The sequence below is a fragment of the Lissotriton vulgaris genome, chromosome 7 (genome assembly GCF_964263255.1).
Source record: "Lissotriton vulgaris chromosome 7, aLisVul1.2, whole genome shotgun sequence".
NCBI lineage: Eukaryota > Metazoa > Chordata > Amphibia > Caudata > Salamandridae > Lissotriton > Lissotriton vulgaris.
In genome coordinates, this window is record NC_141695.1 from 1,187,022,501 (window position 1) to 1,187,045,275 (window position 22,775).

The 22,775-nt window shown below is 40.5% G+C and overlaps 1 protein-coding gene across 1 annotated transcript in view; it reads right to left on the bottom strand.

The window, feature by feature from the left end:
* LARS1 (leucyl-tRNA synthetase 1) overlaps nt 1–22,775 on the bottom strand; it is a 232,182-nt gene that overhangs the window by 83,177 nt on the left and 126,230 nt on the right. Inside the window, exons 15-20 of the mRNA XM_086931659.1 lie at nt 21,911–21,988; nt 19,073–19,158; nt 9,446–9,511; nt 9,283–9,365; nt 2,847–2,985; nt 1,603–1,815 (exon numbers count right to left, since the gene is read on the bottom strand). Coding sequence (XP_086787785.1) covers nt 1,603–1,815; nt 2,847–2,985; nt 9,283–9,365; nt 9,446–9,511; nt 19,073–19,158; nt 21,911–21,988 — 665 coding nt within the window. The remainder of the gene's footprint in view (nt 1–1,602; nt 1,816–2,846; nt 2,986–9,282; nt 9,366–9,445; nt 9,512–19,072; nt 19,159–21,910; nt 21,989–22,775) is intronic.

Genomic DNA, 22,775 nt, shown 5'->3' on the forward strand with positions numbered 1-22,775 from the left:
GGGCACAGTCGGGACCCATTTCAGTCAGGTTTTAATTACTGCTGGAATTGAGACCTGGCAAGACTGGCCCAGGATAAAGCCCTGGGCACAGACTGCAGGATAATGAGGCTATAAAGCACAATAAAACAACTGTATTCCACATTTTGCCTAATTAAACAAGAAAGACTTTTGCCAGTGATGCCCTCTTTTGTTTCGGTTGAAAAATTGTAGGGTAGATAAACATTCACAGGTCAACTGGCTGTTTTTAAATTAAGTGACTAATACAACACAGAAAATATTCCTATTTTTCTTAGACGTTCGATGTCTTCATCAGTACTTTTCTGTGATTTTCACCTTTTCTCTACACTGCCTTTCATGTCTTTGATGATCTTCCATTTGCTGTGGGCTGTGCTTTCAAACCCAAAGGCAGAAAAAAATTCTCAGAAGATGGCAACCACGTAACAGGGCATTTGTGGGAGTGTGTGTGAATTGAAGGGGGGCTGATACCACAAACCTATTAACTGTTGATCCGAAGAAAAAAGAAAGAAAGAAAATAAAAAGGAACATATGGATATTTCCAGGCTTGATAGACAAAACAGGGTGCACACAGGGAATAGCCTGTGTGGCCCGAGGGTAGAAAGGTCTCTTCAACAGTTGAGGAGTGGTGTGAGGATACGTCCTGCCTTTAAAGCTCAAAACTACAAACAAGTATCCTGCCTATGGTTACAAGGAAGATGGGATGTATTGCATAAAGCGCGGTTGGGGTGGCTTTCTGGTAAACCCCTAGTGGGAAAGCTAGCTTTACATGGCTGGTGAGGGGAAGAAAAAGATTCCTTTTTTATAAATAACCCTCACACACTGCTAGCTTCATGCTTCATCATCGGGTTCACCCGGACTACTAAAGGTCAGGGTGGGCTCGACCATAATTCAGGGAGCACTTAGTCATAAGGGTTGACCAGTGGTCTTAACTAGAGATTAAAAATCCCTCACCTTCTCCAAGGTATCCCTTTATTCGTGGGGATGGTTGGGAAAGCTAAAACATAGAAAATGGGTAATATTCACTATTATGGTCCGATGACCCTATATTTTGTTGACCAACATGTTTCTGCCCAACACTACGGCCAAAATAATCCTGGGCTTTCATCAGGGTATCAAATACACACTTCCCTGGTAAGTTGAGTGCAGACATATGTCATGCACTACATAAGTTGGGCAGAGATAATACTTGCCCTTCCTGGGTTTCAGTTTTTCTTGTCTCACCTGAAAGAGAAAAACCCATGATACACTTTTGTATAGTTATTACAGCAAGGTTACAGGGGAACCTACAAAAATATATTGTAGTCAAAGGAATGCACTTTATTTACCTCGTGTCACACACGCTGTGTCAGAACGCCACAGGGGCTTAAGCACGGAGGTGCGCTGGGACTCATATTTGGAAAGAATAGCTCCCCAAAATATCTGCTAATTATTATCTGGCAACAAGGCACTACATGCACATTTAACTACGCAGTCCCGAGGCAGAGCTTAAATAAGAAGCCTAGAAAGCACAGTAATGTTCATGCTATTCTGCGTGCCAGTGATGCCCTAAACAGCAGGAGAAATGTTGTGGCGAACAATGCTAACCTGTCTTCAGGCCACATGGCCACGTGATTGTAGAGGTAGTACGAAAGGTGGTTCGGGACAAGATCTTTGCCTGAAACACGAAGGTCCACAGGGTACCAGAACTCAAACTCCTCCTTCAGTTTCTCCAGCTTCTCTCTGGCAATCCGGGTCTTGGGGAAAGGAGCGTCCTTAAAGAACACGTAGTCCCAAACCTCTTTGGTCATTTGATCAGGCCTATGCCAAAAAACAACAACAAAACCAGGGTTAGGGATAATGGCAGAAAGATACAACTTCAAAACACCAGTATGTGAACAGCAGCATGTACAACAAGGCTGTAGAGCTAGGCCAAGCGAAAGGCAACGTATTAGATGTATTATAGTCAAAAGGTTAATGCAGATCATGCAAGGCACTACTACTACCAAGAAAGTAAACTCTAAGATGACTCACAGGGTTAACCCAGCACGTCTGACTCAAGCTTTCTTTCTTCAAAGACTGAAAGCATGCAATCACCTCGAGACTGCACGATTGTGATGTGGGATATATACATTTACGGACATGGTGACCTTCACGTAATTATTCAATTATTTCTCAGCTGCGTTCTGATTTAATTTACTTAGAACCAACTTGAATTTGGCGTTTTACTTTTTAAAGACATGGTTTTACATCGTTATAAACTTGACAGACATATTTCAGACAGGTAATTTGTGTACTTAAGCTGGCTCTCGTCCATTTTTATTTTACGTTTTTACACTGTGGAATTCCTGTAGCTTCTAAGCTCATCTCCACAGAGGAATAAAGAAACATCGGGAAGCTTATAAAAAATAAATAAACATAACATAGCAGCACGTGTTTGTGGTTAGTCTTTCCCCATCAATAACAGGAAAGCATGATCACCACAATACAAGAAAACTTTAATGAAGCAGGAGGTTAATGGAAGTCAGTCATGCCATTTAATCAGGGATTCATTTCTTTATCTTCATTAAGAGCTGCATTTCTTAGGAAGACGTTAATAAAATAAGCATTAAGACAGAAATAAGACTATACAAGCGATGCAATGAGAACACTCCAAGAAGTTATAAGTGCAGAATTCTTATGTCTTATTTTATGTACCCACTAGATGTCACTGTTGCAGCGCGCATAGCCATGGACAAGAACAGGAAAAAAATCACAGTCTACATAACGACGGTCATGAAACCTATTTTTAAAACTACAACAATCACTATAAAGGAAAAGGAGACCGGTTTTTGGGGCGCAGTCTGCCTTACCAAATCCCTATCGGCGAAGGAGACTGCCCGCTGAGGTCATTGCCCTGCAGAAGGTGCGCCACGCAGTAGTAAGCCATGTAGATTGTAGAGTCGGAGAGAGATTCAATCAGCCACTGCTCGTCCCACGGCAGACGGGTCCCTGCAAGAAATCCAACAAAGGCCTCAGAAGGACTGCGCACCTGAAACTGTGGGCGAGCACGTGACCCGCTGGTTTAGGGGTAGCAGAAGCTGTTCCAGAGTTACACATTGGTTTACTACACTGACGCTAACTGTCTATGACAGACGGCCCTCTTCCAATGACGGTCACCGGCGCGGCATTATAATTCATGCAACCAGAATTCAGAAGCAGAATGTCGGCTGAATGAGTGAACAACTTGGAATGAGTTACAAAAAAATGCTTATTTGAATTTGCTGTTTTTAAATAGCAATGTACATTGGAAGGGAGATGCGCGCTTCACAAATGCTGGGCACAAACACAGGTACAAAACACAGTTGGTCCCAACAGGAATTATTCAAGTAATGTAATAAGTTGTACCCGAACCTATCAAAAATCAACGACACCTGAAGGAATTAAATTCAAGATTTATTATGAATATCAAGTAAATACATTAAATAATATGACAGTTGCTCCACAATGATTGGAAAGTAAGTGTTGATTAGAGTGCTCGTGGGTAGCTAAGGAGAGAATAGGAGATTCAAATTAGATTATATATACAGTGTATACAAACAATTCAAATAGATCCTGATGGAGATGCTTATCATTATTTGTTTTTCAACAGTTGTAGGATACATCATATAAATTCTCTGTTATCTAGATGTGGATGATATTCCCAGGCCAGGTTGGTATAGTTGGAAACTATATCAACCTTTTAGTGGTCGATGTTTCATTGTCGACGTTTCGACCACTAAAAGGCGAAGATGCCAATTAATCCTTGTGATGGGGTCTTCTTCAGCACGAGAAAGGAGCAACCTTAAACCCACCATTGGTTAACTCGTTAGGAGACCATGAAAGTGGGCAGGCGGCTCCAATCAACAGGGAAAAGGGGACCTCTTCATGGTCCAGGGATAACACAAGACGTGGATGTGCCAAAAAGTCTGTTCAATTCCAAATTGGAAGATGATGCTGAGCAGTTTTTAGAAAAATGTGTTATCTTGGCACAAATATATTACAGACGCTTTACACAATAAGCGTTTTAAATCTGCCACAAAACAGAATTTTGCGATAAACACTCAATATTTTTACTACACGATTTGTGCAAGAGAAGCTTATCTTTGTCTATAGGGTAAGCCTCAGCTCTCTGACAGTAGCTACACAATTGTATTAATTCTTAATAAATTACGAAGGGCCAGATATACTAAAGTGGGGATTCACAAAAAGTGGGTGCAATCTACTCACCAAATTTTTGTAAATCATAGGGTATTTTGCAAACTGATCCATGTATTAATAGGTCGGTTCACAAAATACAGAAACGTGCTGGGTCACAATTCTACTTATGGCATGAATATTAATGAGGTAGGTCACAAACTGCGACCCATTCCAATCCACTACTATCATAGGGACAGTTGCAAGGAGCACACCATGTCTGACGGATTTTAAATAAAGGAATACTTTTTTTCTTAAGCATGGCACTTGCCAATACCTTTTGATTTGACCAAATGATATACTTATGGGGGCTTGCAGTTAGCCCCCTTCTTCCACTGGTCTGTGGCTGTGTCATTTGCATTTTTCTTCCGGCCACTAGAGCATACAGGCTTGGGCAATGGGTCAACCACTTCAGCAACTGGTTAACTTCACTGTGAGCGACAGCATTCTGCTATTTCACATGGAAAATCTGCACACAAAGGGACTGATTCGCAAAGGGCCCCCGCACTCACAGTGCAGGCCCTGCAGTCGTGGTGGAATCTCCACAATGAGTTCTCACAGCAGAGATTCCACCCAGAGAGCGAGACTCCCCCACGAGTGCAGGAGCCGTTTGTGAATCAGGTCCAAAGTAGTTCCATTCAGTGCCAGGGACTTCTCTGGCAATGAGTGCCTTTTGAGAACCAAAAAGCATTTGTACTTTTAGGCAATGTATTTTCTTTTTATATTGCTAAGTGCCAAGCAGTTTCCACAACCTGACTTTTAGAGAAACTATGGCAAACCATATAGCAACGCAAAACAAAACAAGCACTCATAAAATCAAAAGGATGGCACGGAACGCCAAACCTATTGGCTTTGTCTATGCTTGTTTTCAATGCACCTTGTTTTCCTTAAAATGACCACATATAACCCCTTCCAGGCGGCCGCGATTCTGCGCCTGTGCGGCAGAATCGCGAGTGGGCGGGTTTATGACGGCCCCCAGCCGTCATCAGCACACGAGCACCCTAGTGCATGACGGCTGGGGGCCGTCATCAGCATGCAAGGGGTTAAAAAAAATAATAATCACAATTTTTTTTAGCAGTAAGAAGGGGTACTAGGTTAGTAGAGAAGGAAAACCTCAATTTTATTTTTGTAATTATTCCAAGTTGGAACCACATCATTTAACTCCCTTATTTCTATTAAGTTATTTACATTTATATTCTGATATCACAAAGGTTTGGCTAAAATCGGGCTCCTCACCTTCATTAGGATATTCATTGAAGACACAGGTATAACTAAAGCTAATTTTCAACAGTCCCACTAAGCGGTCTTTGGAGCAAGAGGAGTATTTTATTGCTTGAATCAAATAATATGTATTCTCCTCGGTTCAAGTTTTTTTGTCAAGGGGTCAACTTCTAACTTTTTCCTGTACGCTTTCATTTCTTTGGTTTGTATGTATCCTCTACTCCAGGCTTATCTGATACCGGTTTGTTACTGCCATTCCATGTTTAGGGCGTTTACATGCTCATTTGCAGTTTTACTCCACCCTTTAATATGTACATGTATCCACTTGCACAGATCCCTTTGGATTCTTGTAATGCCAACATTTATTTCATATCAGATCTCATCTTGGTAGGTATTTCAACCTCCTCATATCACACACAGTCATGGCGCATGTGCAGCTCATTACAGCAAGAGAATACGTCTAGACCTTATCGTGGAGAGCTACATGGAAGGTGGGTCAGAGGTATCCCGCTACAAGAGCAAACATGCCACAGCTAGAAGGAAGTTCAAGTAATGGATGGGGGAGGCTTGAGAAAGGCTCGATCTCTTAATTATTACATTTGTAAGAACTGCCAGCATCATCTAGCTTCCTTCCTATTCTGACATTCCCAGCTTTAACATTATCTAAGAATAAAATACGGCAGGTTGACTGAGCAGTGGCTTTCCTTCATCTTATCTTCGCCAGAACACTAACATTTTATCAAAAGACTGTAGTCCGCTTTTGAATACAAATCGAAAAATGCTGGCAACAGGTTCAGGATACGGAAATGTTTAACAGTTCCTACAGACTACACCATACGAAAAAGGTCATTCAAGGCAAGAAATGATAACTTTTTGGGCTTTTGGCAAAGTCGGCAGTCCTATCAATCCCCTTATTATTATGGACATTCCCAATTACAGCCTTAACAGCCACTAACGCGGCAGATGCTATTGGCTTTTAAATATGTGATTCCTATTGCCCTGTATGGGACATAAGTTGTGTAGTCCTCCTCAATCCTGGGCCCAAAACTGACCATGCAACACTTCTCACTTGGTAGACTGCCATAAGCAGATCTATGGAAAGAACTCAATATATGGGATTTATACACCTAATAGAGTTTAAGACTTTGGTTCATCTGAAACAACAGAGCCCATGTGATTGTGCCATTTAAGTGCTGGAGTCATTATGAAGCACATATATTTGAAAGCGGAACCTCTTAGAAATGTCATTGTTCAAACAACTTGTAATTCAAATGAAATTATTAGGAAATGCGAAAAATAGCAAGGAAGGACAGGAAGCAGAAAAAAATAAGCATTGGCATAGCCAATAGGTCCCGCATTTGGGTCCTAATAAGTATTTAGTTATGCCTCACAATATCCTTACTGCAACAACATTAACTGTTGCATGGCTAAACACTTATAAGGTCCCAAAGGCGAGACCTATTGGCTATGCCAATGCTTGTTTTATTTGCTTTTCAGTACTCCATGGAGCGTGTGTGCACACGTGTGTGTGTACGTGTGTGTAGGTGTTTGTTTGTTTGTTCTAACCCCCTCTCCACATTCAAAAGAAGCCAGCACTCGCGTTCAATGTGGATTATCCAGTTTAATATCTGGAAGCATTAATTTAAATAAAAAAAAACAGGAATGCGTTTCCGCTGTCCTCGCAGCCTTTGTCAACCTGCCAAAAACACGCACATTTTACACAATTTAAATGCTTCTCACAGGTGTAGCCAATTGTGTCGAAATAGAAGAGTTACTGCCGTTTTCCCAAACCTGCAACTTTTTGAAGGTACATTTCTCTTACTGAGCAAACACCTGTGTTTGTCCAAAGAATTGCATTTACGTAACTCAACAGTTTTGAATGTCATTTTTTCTCCAATCGGTAAATAGCAGTCTGAACGCTGCATTCTTCTAAAATAAGTGGCACAGTTGTATTAGCTACATTGAAGTGCTGGAAGAAGTTATCATGCACATTTCAAATACGATAACAAGTGACTGCACCTCAATTATCCAGTGTCTATTGCCAGCCACGCACTCCATGTTATTTTTCTCATTAATAAAAAAACAGTCCCAACCTACCCTAACTTTCCAATTGAAAAGGGGGTCAGGCAATGGTGCGTCTTAGCCCCAACGCTGTTTTTGTTATACATAAATGGGGTGGTGAGTTATTTTAAGGACTTTGCCACTGATGCACCCTCTCTTGCGGGGACAAGGATTCCATTACTTATGTTCGCCGACGACACCCTCATCCTCTCCAAGACTAGAATGGGACTCCAAAGAGCCATCACTAGATTTGAGGTGTTTTGTAGGGACCATGACTTAATTGTTAATGTGGATAAAACCAAGTAAATGGTCCTTCACAAACATAAGCAGATTGTTGGTAGTGTTGGTAAGACGGACGGGCTATTGGAACAAACAGACACATTTTCCTATTTAGGGGTTCATATTGATCGCAAAGTGACTTGGAAACCACAAGTAGATCTTCTTACAGCTAAGCTTGCCCAATTGTCAGGTGTTTTGATTAAGGAGCACAAATCATCACACATGAAACAGATAGCCCCGGTACTTGAAATATATAATACCAAAATTGGTGCTTCCATCCTTTACGGGGCGGAAATGTGGGGCTATGCTAACCTGGACAATCTGGCACTAGGACAAAACAAGTTTTGCGGTCTTTAATTGGGCTCCCCCAGTCAACTCCACTGCTACCGCTGTTATTGGACCTGGGTTACCACTCCATTAAGGATGTGGCAAAATGTAGGGCAATTGCTTACTAGAGGAGGATTTGGGTGACTCCTGAGTTAAAACACTATGCGTCGGCACTAAACGATGTCAAGAACTCGGATATCTTAAACAAAATTTCATGGCTTAAGTGTGTGAGGGATACACTTAATAGGATGGGTATGAGTACATTATGGACCGATCCAGGGGTTGCTGTATTTCCATCAAAGGCAGAGTTTAAGGCATCCTACTAGAACATGGTTGTTTCAACGTGCTATGCGTCTTCCAACGGGCCGTCTCGGTCTACAGCATTTCTTCATCAAAAACATGAAGCCAAGTTTGAGGGCTATTGGGACCTACTTACAGTTCCCAATGAAAGAAAATTATACCACCAATTTAAGGTGGGCTCTCTACCTACCAAGGCATTCACAAGGAAATGGAAAGGTTTGAATAGCAGTGCCTGTCCCTATTGTTTAGATATGGTAGAGCCCACATTTTAATTGTTTGCCCTGCCTATCACAGACCTAGGCAAAGATGGCTGAAACCCGTCTGTCAGAACATGGGAACAAGGATGAGCAATGAGGCTGTTAGGATTCTAACTTCTTCATTGGACGAGTCGATAGTGATCGCCATCACCAAGTTTTTGGGACGTGTGTGGGTTATTCGCTCAAAGTTCAATGTTGATATCTAGCGATGGGTTACTATAATAACCATCTAAAACTGGATACCTTGTGATAAGTAACGCCACACAACTGTACCCTGCACAACGCACTTTAAAACTCTTGCCTGAGCTTTTTGCACATAGTCCGGTGGTATTTCTGTTTTGCTGCATTGGTGAACGAAATCTTACAAAAGCCCACTTATCAGGGTTTCTCTCTGTTTTATTATGGTTTTTAATGTGTTTAGTGTACATTTTTGGCTTGAATTGCACTATAAGTGAATTGATGGTAATTTACTTGTTTTACGGATGGTTTTATTGCGCTTTTTTTAAATTCACCACTATTGTGTCATGTACCAACTTTTGTGATATTTTAATCGAAATAAAGTTTATGAACTGAACTGAACAATATAATCACATCGTAATCAAAAGTCAAAAGACATGCCGATACCTACCCAACCCATAGGTTCTGGAGCAGGCGTGCTCTTGAAGCCAATCTAGAGATGCCTCAAAATTCCTCCGTGTTTCATCACAAAATCTGTGAAATAAAAGTATAGTTACTGCAAAGGTATAGTAACTTTAACCCACGGAAACTCACACTTTGACATATTAGCTTACGTTTCAACGCTTTTCAGCCATTCAGAGGTCTGCTTCTTCCAGTTTTTCTCACCATAATCCAGGTACCTAAGGGAAGGTCACAATAATTTCAATGACAAAAAAGTATTAGGACAGGCAATCTGTACAGACTCAAATGCTTTCCTAAAATATGAATACTAAACGTTAGCAATTTGTCAACACAAAACACTGAACAAGATGCTGCTCAAATTATAGATATGCACTAAATAAACTTTCTTTTTGGTGCAGGAAAATCACACCCAAGGTAATATTGTATTCTTTTCTTATCAGTCAGCGAGTGTTAGAATGTTTTTTCATGTTATTTTTAATTGAAATATATTCTTTATTTGCAGTTAGAAAAATACATAAAAGACAGGTTGACCCCTTTTTATATGTTGTACTTATTGGCTTACAATGTGCCTTCCACAATATTCTCGGATGCCTCTTGCAAATTCTTACAGAAAGGAGTAGTACCACCAGATCGTCTAAATATTCTGATAAGATTACATCTTAATAACCATGAGACAGTGAGCGGTGAGGACCTTGACCCGTAAACGTAAAGCCTTTCAACTTTCCGAGTTAGTGCTTTGAGTACATTAAATCAGAAATTACAGCTCCTGCCATTATGGTGCTTAGAAGTGGAAGAAGTATTGCACAACTTGAACTTGAACTTGAAAACCTATAAAATTACATTAATTTTAAACTGGAGCTGGAACCCAACAAACAGAAATAAACTAAAGTATATGGTAACACCAAATCCTCAACTTTCCTTATTAACTGGGAGTGTTGCAAGATAACTGGATAGACAGGAGAACATTCATCAGATGCCCAATGCATCACAGCAGTTTGGGAGCCTCTTACCAATGGGGAGAGGATGTAGCCTAACTACTAGAGCGGTCAACCGCGAAGCCGGGGAAATGTTTTGAGTCTCAGCAACGAAGATCAACATCCTGTGATTCTGGGCAAATCACGTAATCTCCCCTTGCCTAACAAAAATGAATGTGTCCTCATGTAACGAACCTGGTGCTCATGTAAAGCGCTCTGATACCCAATGTCTCGGGTCTAGTTCGCGCTATATAAATCTCCAAAATAAAATTTAAAAAACAATAGCTTCCAGTGTCCTGATCTGCATCCACACCTTTCCATTACAAAAGCAATGAAAGTGTGACCCCATTTCTGCAGCAACATAGTCAACGAGGGCTACAATCCCACTATAGCATATCGAAGGTCTTGGTGGAATGTAAATCAGGCAAACTGAATGACCGATGACGGTCAGCTAATTATGCATTATAATCATCCTGCTGTCAAATCATAACTGTCTCCTTAACCGCTGAGAAAGAACACTTGTGGTGGAACCATGATACTCCTCGAACACAGCAAGAATTAACTCACTCTACTACAATTCTTCAAGCACCAGGTCAATCACCACCTGCAGAAGAACAACCACTGCTAAAGGGGAAACCAAACTCCTACCACCCTCATCGCTACTTACAATCACTAAACTACACCTGGACAGCAGCATGCAAACCAACACAACAGATAAACTCACTCATCCCCTTTTTCAAACATGATGGATCCCATTTGCAACAAAACACTACAGCGTCTTTTAGAATTAACCATCAATAGAATCTCTCTCCATCAGCTGTAAAAAAGTCAGAGTAACAATCTACTCACAGAACTGCCTGAGACTCTCATAGCAGATATGTACTGCCGGGAGTATGCTCTACCAAGGAGGAAATGGCTCAAGCACTTGTGCCGCCAGCTGGGGACCAGGCGCCACGAGGAGGCATTACGCATTCTAATGTCAGACTACCGCACCTTGTATGTTTGCACTCTTGCTAAGTTCCTTTCATGGGCTTGGTCTATTAGAACTAAAAGGCTTAAAGCAATTGTTTAATTCCTTTTTAACTAATTATTAATGAAATGCTTCTTTTATATGAAAACTGAAACTTTTTTAACTAATTGTATTTAAATTGATGTACTTCCCTTCCCCCTTTTTTCCCTTTTATTTAAATGAGTTTATGTATTTTATTGTGTAGCTTTTATGATAACTTTTTATCGAAATAAAGCCTTTTTGACTTTTGACTTTGACTTTGATATGTGCTACAGTGTGTTAAAAGGCAAACATAAAACAAACCTTATCTTGTACATAAGGCGGCTGGACAATTGTAAAGTACCTTAACACCAATCACTTACAACTGGCCAACTCTACCAAAATCCCATATGAATACAAACTAACTATAGCTCCTTCCAGGATCAAAAGAGGAGATGCTGCCATTTCTGTCAACCGAAATAGAAATATCAAGGTCCAAGCAGCCGACCACAACCTAATACTCTTTGACCCACATTACATGACTCTCTAACCCGGACACATAGCCAAAGTAGCCACCCCCATCAACTTCATCACAGTACCAATACCACTCCCTGTGACCACATATGGCAAATTACTACACTTCAACCTTTAGATCTCACCAACACCACAGCAGTCAACCACATACGATGCTCAACTCCCACCCAAACCCAATAGACCTCAAGTTACTCCCCTTAGTCCCTTGAGGAAGCACCATGCTAGCGAATACCCAACTAAAACAATCTGCCCATTCACCTGCACACAGAACCCCCATATTGAGTCTTCACCTGCCAACAGCTCACTTATTCCACAGAACCCACACAACACCACAACTCTGCTCTCAAACAGTTCTCTATGTGGTCTAAATTCATTAGACGTCTTGACAACACCGATCGGCTCAGACCACAATACACCTCAATCAAGCAACTATACCCGGTATGTTGGCAACAGCAGAGTGCAGTCAACAACACTAACCTAAGAGGACACAAACCACACACTACATCCAGAACACCCCTAACACTCCCCCACCTCTCGAGAGACAAATCAAAGCCTCAATCCACATATAGGAAACCAACTGCTCTCGACCTCGCAGAGTCCAACTGAAAAACCCCAATTTTTAAACATAGGCCTCACACAAACAAGGAGATGGTTCACCAGATAACCTTCATAGACCCTAGGAGACCTATCACTACAGGGATCACCAAACCCTAATCAATAAAGCCTTAGGTAGAAAGCTGTAACCCTGGAAAATGCAACAGGAACTCTGGAGACGCACGTCTCTTAATAAAGAGGACCACCCTCAAACCTTACCCCTCTACGAATCGCACCCGCCCACTCGGCACCATTGTGGCTTTTCTAGCCAGAATATATGTTAAACTTGATATATAAAACAAAGGAAGTAAAGAACGTAAAAAATTACCTTGCCACCCACACAAGAATAATCCAAATAAATCAACCAGTGTGGTGGAACCCATACTCCAAAAGTGGGACATCCAGACGAACCCCTGGCCTTACATCCCCCAATGCCACTACTCAAACAGACCATGGTGCGCAGACTAGATGTCACAAAAGAAGCATAAGCACTTTTGGAATCCTTTTTTACCAATCCCACATAATTCACTCAAATATCAACTTTTGAGATACCCATAATTATTGGTGTCAGTAGAGGCAAACCACCAAGTCAAGCCAACAGCCCACCAACTCACTACACCAGCATACAAACACTCCAGAAACAAGTCAATAAGACAACAAAACCACATCAGAAGCCCATGCTACACAACAGCAGATGCATAGTCAATCCTGCCACTAAAATAAGTTGAAAAATTCTAACCCGCTAAATCGACCTATTTCTAAAGGAAACTTGGCTTAACAACTTCACTACTCGTCCCCCCAGATTTCCTCATTAAACGTGTGGATTGAGAGGGACGCAAAGGAGGTGGGGTAGCAAGAATTCACAGGAATAACACACAAATCAACATATTTAAGTCATTAAACTATTCCTCATTTGAATATCTAGATGGAAACCTCACCATAAGAGGCCCAACATCAACTACATTTCACATCTACCATCCACTAAGAGACAAACAACTTTTCTCTGGCCAACTAACAGACCTCATAACAGAGCACGTTCTCCTGGATACTAATGACATATACCACAGAGACCTCAACCTACATTGGAATGACAACAATGTTGCTCGAATACAAAACCTAAAAATTAATCTTGAAAACAATGAACTAAAACAACACTGCAAGGACCAGACACACATGAAGGGGTCCGCCCTAGTTGTATAGATAGCGTGAAGTGAAACTATGTTGTGTTTGGTTAACATTCCAGCTGACTGGTCTGACCACTATATTGTCTTTTTCCAATAAAAGACATTCAACCCAGAATCTAATATTCAATTGCACAGACCCAAACTCTCGATAAGAAATATAAAACACATCTCATTGAATGAACTGGAGGACAAGAATAACGCAACTACCTGAAGAACTAGCAGAGCTGACGACTTTACAAAACAGTACAACTCAACGATGTTGAACAAACTGACGAAGTCGTCCCGCTTTAACTCAAAAGGTTCAGAAACATCCCATCAGAGTAGTGGTTCAACAAATATTTTAGAGACATCTCAGATTTGCAGAGAAAAGATAAGAGGCTGAACCCATGAACCTCATCCTCTTACACTTCGAAAGCAACAGAAATAAAAAGCCTCCTTTTATTCACAGCTGGACAAAGCCAAAAATTGCCCCCAAAAACTCAGCAACACTGAAAATAAAAAACATTCCCTGCCATCCTATCAAACACAACTGCCACTATTTAACGCTGCAAAGAAATGGCAAAATACTTCTCAGACAAGATCACAAAGATAAAACTCGTGCTGAACATCCTCTCTGACAACAATAGCCACTCCATGATCATGAGACCAAGCGTACATACTGACAGAACCAATTCAAACTAAACCAATGATGGCATAAGCTACAAACAACTGAAGAACAAGGACTTATGGGAGGGCTTCACCATACTGACGGAAGAAGATGATCTCAAATTATTATCGAACATGAAACAACCTCACACACCGCGGATCCACTACTGTCGGCATCAGTCAAGAATATCAGCCATCTTATCTCACCAATATGGACCAAAATAGTAAACAGAATCACTTAACCACGGAATATTCCCTGATTGGCTTACATTGGGACTACTCACCCATACGGAGACGGACACGCAACACCAGGTACTGCTGATGGTGGTCCCGCTGCTGACGTTCCCACCTGACCGGCAGGACGGGCTCCGCCCCCACCCCTCCCGCCCCACCCACGGCATACACCCACCGCTGTTGACACGCCGCCCTCCCCGGACTGGTAGAGCAAACATAGGCCGGCTACGATGCCACCTTTGAGCCCCCACTTGCACGACATGCATCCACCACACCACGCACCACACACCTCCAAGTTTTGCAACCCCACATCCACCCCAATCTTTTAATTTTTACTTTTACTTTACTAAATGCTAATGAAGCTGACATGATTGAGCTATGATTCCACCATTGTATTCAATGCGATGTAACAGTGTATTATGTGCCTTGCTCCGAGACCAACGCATACATTCTCGAGCTGAATGATACTGTATAATGTACAATTCATGTTTTCTTTTATCCTGAGAACCTAATAAAGGATATATTTAAAAAAAAAAAAAAATTGGGACTACTCACCCATCTCCTTAACAAACTAATCACAGACCCAGAAGACTTGAATAACTTTTGTTCAGCGGCTAATATACAAATATATGTGGGGAGTGTACTATGGTAATCCTAGTGTCCTCCCACATCTAAAACGAACATCCAGTTTTAAGAAGGCAGTGTATCCACAACAATCCAAAGGACATAAGTCCTTCCATGACAAAAGCAGGGTCCTTCAGCAACGTGACAGGCGATACACAAGAATTGTCCTGGCATCCTGTTTGCTCTCTTTTAAATGGGCTAAACGTTTACATGTGCTTCAGACAGACCGGTCATGAAGGATTTGACTCTTGGGCATCAACAGCAGGGACACTGCCCCTAGCCGCATATACTATTGAGTTCAGACAAATTATTTCTGCCCACTCAGGTCATACCAATGGTGTGTTCCTTGGAGGAATTTCACACATCATTCAAAGCTGGGCACTGTCTGGGAATAGCTGGAGATCTAATGCAAATTCACCTCCTGAAAGCTCAGGTAGGTAAAGGGTACGTTTCTAAAAGAGACTTTTCAGTAATATTTATTCAAATCCAACATCATTGAAGTGGATTTTTAATAAGTACTAAACATAGTGGTTTAATAGTTTTTCTAGCTGCTCCCTTTACAGAGTTACCAGTACTAGTATTTTAAACTGCACTCAAGTTTTCTTCATAGGACAGCTAAGTCTGCCACAGTGATAGCTTTTTGGGCCTGGTCTCTGTAGGGACAAATTTACATCAATTTTCTACATGTCCCACTTTTAAATATTATGCATCCTACCCTGTGAGATTCGAGGCCTATATAGGGGTTCCTTTCTAATATTTAAACGGGAGGTTTTTACCTGTCGATAAGGGTTACATTACAATGGCAGGCCTGAAGCCATGTTTTCCTTGTCACACTAGTGAATGACACAATATGTGCAGCTGTCCACAGGTGACATTTCACTTTCAATGCTAATTGGTACAGTTTCTACACACATACTATGACCTTATAGGAGGGTAAATTACATCTACCGGAGATTACCCAATTCCTATAGGTTATGGGCTCAATACACATACAATGGGAAGTAGCGTCCCAGTGTGCAAAGTCTAAAAACATCACTAAAATTCAGCAAAAAAATTAGGGTGACCACGTAAAAATTAGCATTTTTAAAGTTCGCCTCTTGAAAGACTTTGAATATGAAGGGCTTACGTTCTCATGCAACCTAAAATAGATGAAATATAGTTAGGTCCAGAATTCAAGGCTCAACAGTTGTGTGCAACTATTTGCTTTGCAAGAACTTAGGGTAGGCACATAGCTTCTTTGGCTACAGAAGTATTAAAAAACCTGTGCCAAAACGTATTTCTATGTGGCACGGAAATTTGAGGTTATGAAAAAGTCTCAAAGCTATCCTTGTGCAAGAATGGCTTTTTAAAAACCGTTTAAATTTGGCTCCAAGTGACTCAGCACTCTGATCTGGGATTTGGATAGCGGCAATACTGAGAAACTGGAGGCAGTGTGCAAAACAGATACCTAGAGAAACCTGGTGCTTTTTAGACCATGACCAACTAAAGTTATATTATATTATATTTCTACTTGAAAGATTCTACCTTTTGATTTTCTGGTTGTGGCATCTGAATGAGAAGTTTGAAAATACAATTTTATAGTATGTTTTTAAATCTCTAAGTATGACATTCTCTTGTGATTTTATGGGTTGTAGACAGAATAAACGTACATTTGACTTTGAAAAAACCATTCAAGAGAAAAAGAAAAATAGAAAAGAATCGACTGAAGAAAATAATTAATTTGCAATAAGGCAATCAAGGGGATATGGTAAGGAAAATGGTTAGGATAAGGATCAAAGTTAAGAGCAAGACTTAAACAGAATATTACAGCGGGGGTCAATATGAGTGTTTGGAAAAGGGTCATGGTTGGGTTAGTTTAAAGGATTAGTTTAGGTTTGCAATCAATATTCGGATCAAGGTTATTTTTTAGAGGTAAGGGTTGGGGGTAGGATAACTTAAGTGTAAAGGCTTGATTCACAAACGTTACCTGAAAATAGTTGTAAATATTTTCACACAGGCTTGAGGTTCTCAAATAAATCTATGATCTCTATTGGTTTTTAGGACTGAGGAACAAGAAACAGTACTTTGCCTGGTAAATGCAGTTAGTTTTAATATTTAAGTCACCCTTAAGTGTGTAATTAGTTTGGAGAATGCGGCCCAATGTTAGGTTATGTTTAGGACTTGGTCCAGATTCAAAGATTAGGTAACAGTCGAGCTAAAGGTAGTGTTGCATAGGCAAAGTGACATTGCCTAGAAAAATATTTTCCATGCAAGTTGTTATTAGAAAATTTGCTATTTCAATTAACATTATAGAATTTAATTACATCATATACAGCTATTTTAAAAATCTACTCCATAGCACACGCTTAAAAAACACACTTCAAGTCACTGACCCTAAAACGTTTACCAATCACTCCATAGGTGAAACCCACCCCAAAGCAATTCCAATTTCACAATCGATCACTTTTACCTTTCAGGGAGCACTTCATTTTCTTTATTATAAACAGAAACAAAGGGAGCTATGATTACATTTTTAGGAGACTGCACAATTTGAACATGATGGATGTGCAGAAAAGAACTTATTCTGCTAATGAAACATTTAACAATGGATATACAACGGTTGTAAATGCGGCCACTGTTAGCACTACTGCAAAATGAATGAGGTGGCTTACCATTTCTGTGCCAGAGCTATATATTAACAAGACTGCTTCAGCAGCAGTGGCCAATGAATGACACAGCAAACATAATCAAAAATAAAAATTCTGTTTCATACCATAACATCAAAATATTGTTTTATTTTGCAGGAAGCAGTTGTACTCAGATCAGCAAAAATAAAGTAAATCCTATGTTAAGCCTCGATATCAAACACCATATAATATTATTATCTATATTTGCTCTTTTTAAAACTGGATTTCAATAACACCACTTTCATCTTCACACGTTTTCAATGTTAAAATATTTTATTCAAATGTAGATCTTGTCTTGTAGATCACAATTTTAGCCATAAGAAATAAACAAAGACTCTAGCCGCCGAGCAATACTCTGGCCTTTTACACAATGGAATTTCATTGAGGAAACCTCAAAAGCCACCTTGCCCCCAATACCTTTAAGAGAGGCCTTTCCCTCAAAAGAGCAGACCATTCAGGAAAACAAAGTTTATTTCTATACCTTCTGAGAGGCAAACAAAAAAGAAAGTTTCAGAAAAGTAAACTTTTAACCTCGCTGGTCCTTGCTCTCAGATTTAAATCTATGATATACAAAAGAAAGGAGTAAAACCTTCACAACGTTTCCACCTCTTTTGCTTTTGTGTATGTTAATATTCATAATGAACTAAGGATCTCAGAAACACAATCTGAGATGAGCAGAAAAGAGGAGCTTAGAATCTCACACATCTCATATCTGACCATTCCTAGGCATGCTGCAGCACTGCAGACTCCTCTGTCTCCACCTGCTAACTTTGCCCCGCCACAACTACCAGAAAGTTGCTCCATGCATTTATCACTCTGTCTGAGAAAGAAACTCATAATGCTTGATCCTAATAAACACGTTCTATTTTTAAAACTCTGTTAAATACCCAAACTCTGCTTAAATCCTCCGAAACGGTAGGAATACCTCTGAAATGTTTAAATGCCCCCACAATCCTCTCCTCAGACTCCTTTCCTCCAGACAACACATACACACATTTAGGTCTTGCATCTACTTGGATAGAATGTCTGATGCACCATCTCTTCCGCAGTCTCTGACACCCATTCGTCCTGGGATTGGTCTCTTTGCCACTGATTTATGCAGCGTACTCTCATAAATGCTCGAATAGACACAGTTTGATTTCTTCAATTGTGTGAGAGTATGAAGCTGTAATGACTCAGAGGTCCAGCTCTATGCTGAGCTATTTCACAGTCCCGGATGCTACTGCTGTGAACAATGCAAAGGTTTACAAGCAGAGAAAAGAACCACATATACCAATATAACTCTTCTGAGCAGGATGAGGTCACTGCATTGGACAGCCTAATCTAAAGTACTTACCACTGGTCACAAAGTGCTACCACACACTCGTCTGCCGATCGGGACATAACCTGTTTCTCCGGCTCCATGTACACCATGGCATCACCCTGAGAGAAAGAAGGGGCAGGGAAGCCGGGGACAGAAAAAGCCAAGAGTTAAAACCACAGGCTTCCTCCATTTTCAACATATCCCCTATTTAGTTAGCCTGTTTGTGTAATAAATTCAAAAATTCTTAGATTCTATTGAAGAATACGTGGTTAATAGCACGCAATTCCATTAAATGAAGCCGCTGACATGAATATTAAGGCAGGCATGAGCTAACCACATTAAACATTGTCACCACATTTCATCCTTTCATAGGACTGTAGATTAGAAAAGACGTGGACAGGAGCAGCACAAAAACTAGGCACAGGCTCGAATTCTGAATGCTTCAGCACCCGGGATGTATTAAGATGGAAGTGGCACCTGAAAAGGACTTCAAAGTATCCAAATCAGTAGAGACAACTTGCTAGTGTTCACCTGCAGTTGACTGGTAAAGCCTAGTATAGTGTAGAGTAGATACTTGATAGAAACACCTGGGTCCTACCTCCAGGCCGCTTGCAGCAGCATGGATTACCCCCTTCCCTCACCTAAGTGGGCAGTCTGCCGGCTTTACCTCTGACTCAGCATGCACCAGCAGGGCAGACCTTTCCCTGGTGGGAATTATGTTGTAATGTACTCGATACTCGATGCACTCTCCCTATTGAGGTTCTCTGTCTTGCTGCTCAGCCTATGGTGATGTCATTTAGAATGTTCAGTGTGTTTGGATTGAAAGGAGAATCAGTTGGTGTGGAAGGGTTGAGCAGCGAGGAAGCTGCTCCTGGTGGGGCACTTTTATGGATCAGACTAACATCCTGTAGCCGAAGATGTAATCTCATGAATAAATCAACTACCTTTCCTACAAGACCTGCCTGCGCAACATTCATCGTTTTAACTAACTACCAGTGTGTCAGGTGAATTCAGGACGCTGGTTCCAGCAGAAACTAGGGTGGGCCTGGAGACTTCACAGGCACACGTTTTAGAGTCCAGAGATCTTGCTTTAGTTGTTGCAATAGTATTTGCAGAAACATTACCCATTTTGATATTTGGCAGAAAGGAGGAAAGACAGGTGCCGTTTGGAGTCGGAAAGACATACGCTAGCAACTGCAGTGACTATTTTATGGTCGGGTAGAAGGGAGGAAATTGACAGTTTGGGCAGAAGACAAGTTTTTGGCATACAGTTGAAAATGAGACCTAGTGTGACACGAATTCGAGAGGTAAAAGTCTTTGGCACCATCAGACATTGTGTTTCACTGAGCAGCCCCCTTATTCATGGTTTCTGAAAGGGATTGCTGCAAAGTCAGCAGTTTGGCACTGCTCCATTCACAAGTTAAGGTTTGTGCTTGGGTGCACACATAAATCACAAAATGACACCAGGATCAAAAAAGAGGGAGGCAAAGGGAGGTCAGGCTTTTTCCTCATGGAGTGGGCAGTGAGGAGATATATATGGAGAGATATATATTTATTTAAAGAGTTTTATATGGCGCTTGCTAGACCCGAAGGTATCAGAGTGAAGTCACTCTCCAATCACATGATACTGGAGATGCTACGCAAGAACAAGACGACTATAGAAGGAACTGATATTAAGCCAGAAACATGAAGTTATTGTAAAACTGGAGTCAGGAATAAATTTGATAGAAAGAAAATTCAGGATATAGCAGATCACATCCTTAAAACTGGCTACAGAAATAAAGGAGATCAAAAGACTGAAAGGTGTGCTTGTGAGGTGAAAGATAATGAAACACTTGAAAACTGCACAGAGTGGCTGGAAAACTACACAACAGCAACTTTGCTACAGTTCATAGCATTCCCAACCAAAACGGAGGAGGCATACTTTATGGGCAGTCTGGAGTAATGATCAAAGGAACAATAGGGTTTTTAAATCAGAGGATCTGCAATCAGACATCGAAGACTGCCGTCTTATCAGAGCGCATAATGTCCACATGTTTTATGATTATAGTAGGACTTAGGGAGACGTTAACTAAAGATCAAACATTGGGCCATTTCAGGAATAACAAAAAGGTTTATTTTAAGTGTCTCAAAATTTTATGTTTACAAATGAGATACTAAACCCAGAAACGTTTCATTTGGAAATATCTTTTGTTATTTTTCTTAAGTAAAGTGCTTCCTCCTCAATATACAGATTTAGAGCCCTGTGTAGCCCTGTTGTAGGTCTTCCCATGTTGTACAATGCGTTGTGGATTGAAAACATTCATCATCCAACAACAGTGCAGCCTCTTGCCTTACAAAGAATATGATTGTGGGAGCCATTAGGCAGTGCGCAAGTTGAAAGCCCTATCGCAGCCCTCGCACGCAGTACTCCATGCTTTTAGATGAAAAGTTGTACCCTTCGTGCCAATTATCCAATGCAAACACTAAGTGCACAATAGGGGGACTCTCTTTAAACAGGACATGGATCGGGTTAAGGGCAGAACTTAAACGGCGTGCCATTTCCATTACCTAAAAACAAATCAGCTCTTGGATTTTTCAATAAATATATCTGTCATCAATTGAAAAAATGAAGATATACTTTTTTAGTCTTCTTCCATAATCAACCTCCTTCACATTTGCCTATTGTGACAAAACCAGTGGCAGGAAAAAACGATTTAAGCCTCAGGTTGACATGGTAGTCACTGTGGACCAAAGGTTAGAGTGGCAGGACAGACCCTCATTGTGGATATGCATTTTGATAATACCCACAATGTAAACGAAAATTAGAACTGAACTAGACATAATATATAACTGAAAGTTATGCACCAAAATGTAAAATATAATACGTACATCATCAACCATTTTCTTCTGGATGGGTTTCTTGACATCCTGGACTTTCTGGCCCTTGTATCCTTCCACAAGCATGATCTAGGATGACATAAAAACATTTGCTTTAAAAGACTAACTTTCCCTTCCATTATCTTGCACTGGGGGAAGTTAAGACTGGTCTATGACCTAGCAGGAACGTTACTAAGCACAGAAACTTACATCATAAATTAGGGACTTAAAAGGGTGAAAAGAAAATGTTATTCTGTATTTTTGAATAATACTGGAAGAAACACAACAGTTTGTTATTGAAAACAACTTTAAAACAAGTCACAACGGAACTTGAGGAGCTCTAACGAGAACACAACAATGCATTTTTGCTGATCTTTTTTCAAGCAGGTCAGATTACGTTTGTACATTTAAACAGTTACCGATAGCTTTTTTTAATTTCAATCTACATCAAGAAAAAAAAAACGGAAAAAAACGATAGTATCTCCAAGGGCGCCTCAACGTATTTCCTACCAAAAAGAGGTACACTATGTAGAAAGTCAAGATAACAGTGTATCAATTAATAATCTCAAATGCTCTCTTTTGTGTTAGTGTACGCGAGCAGTTTAGGCTTATCAGAGGGCAGTGTTAATGCATTTGTTGAACACATACAGAGTCAATAAATGAGACACACTAGAGAAGAAACTCAAGACAAATTTAGAAAAATTACCCTTATTTTTATATATTTTTTTTAACACCAAGAACTTTAATCATAAGAAAGTACTTTTCGAGATAGTGATTTTAATGAATATGAAAATGCACTGTATTTGCAGAGTAAAACGGTAATTTAATTCTACGGAGAAAAACATATACTGTATACGGTCACTTGTCAATGATTTAC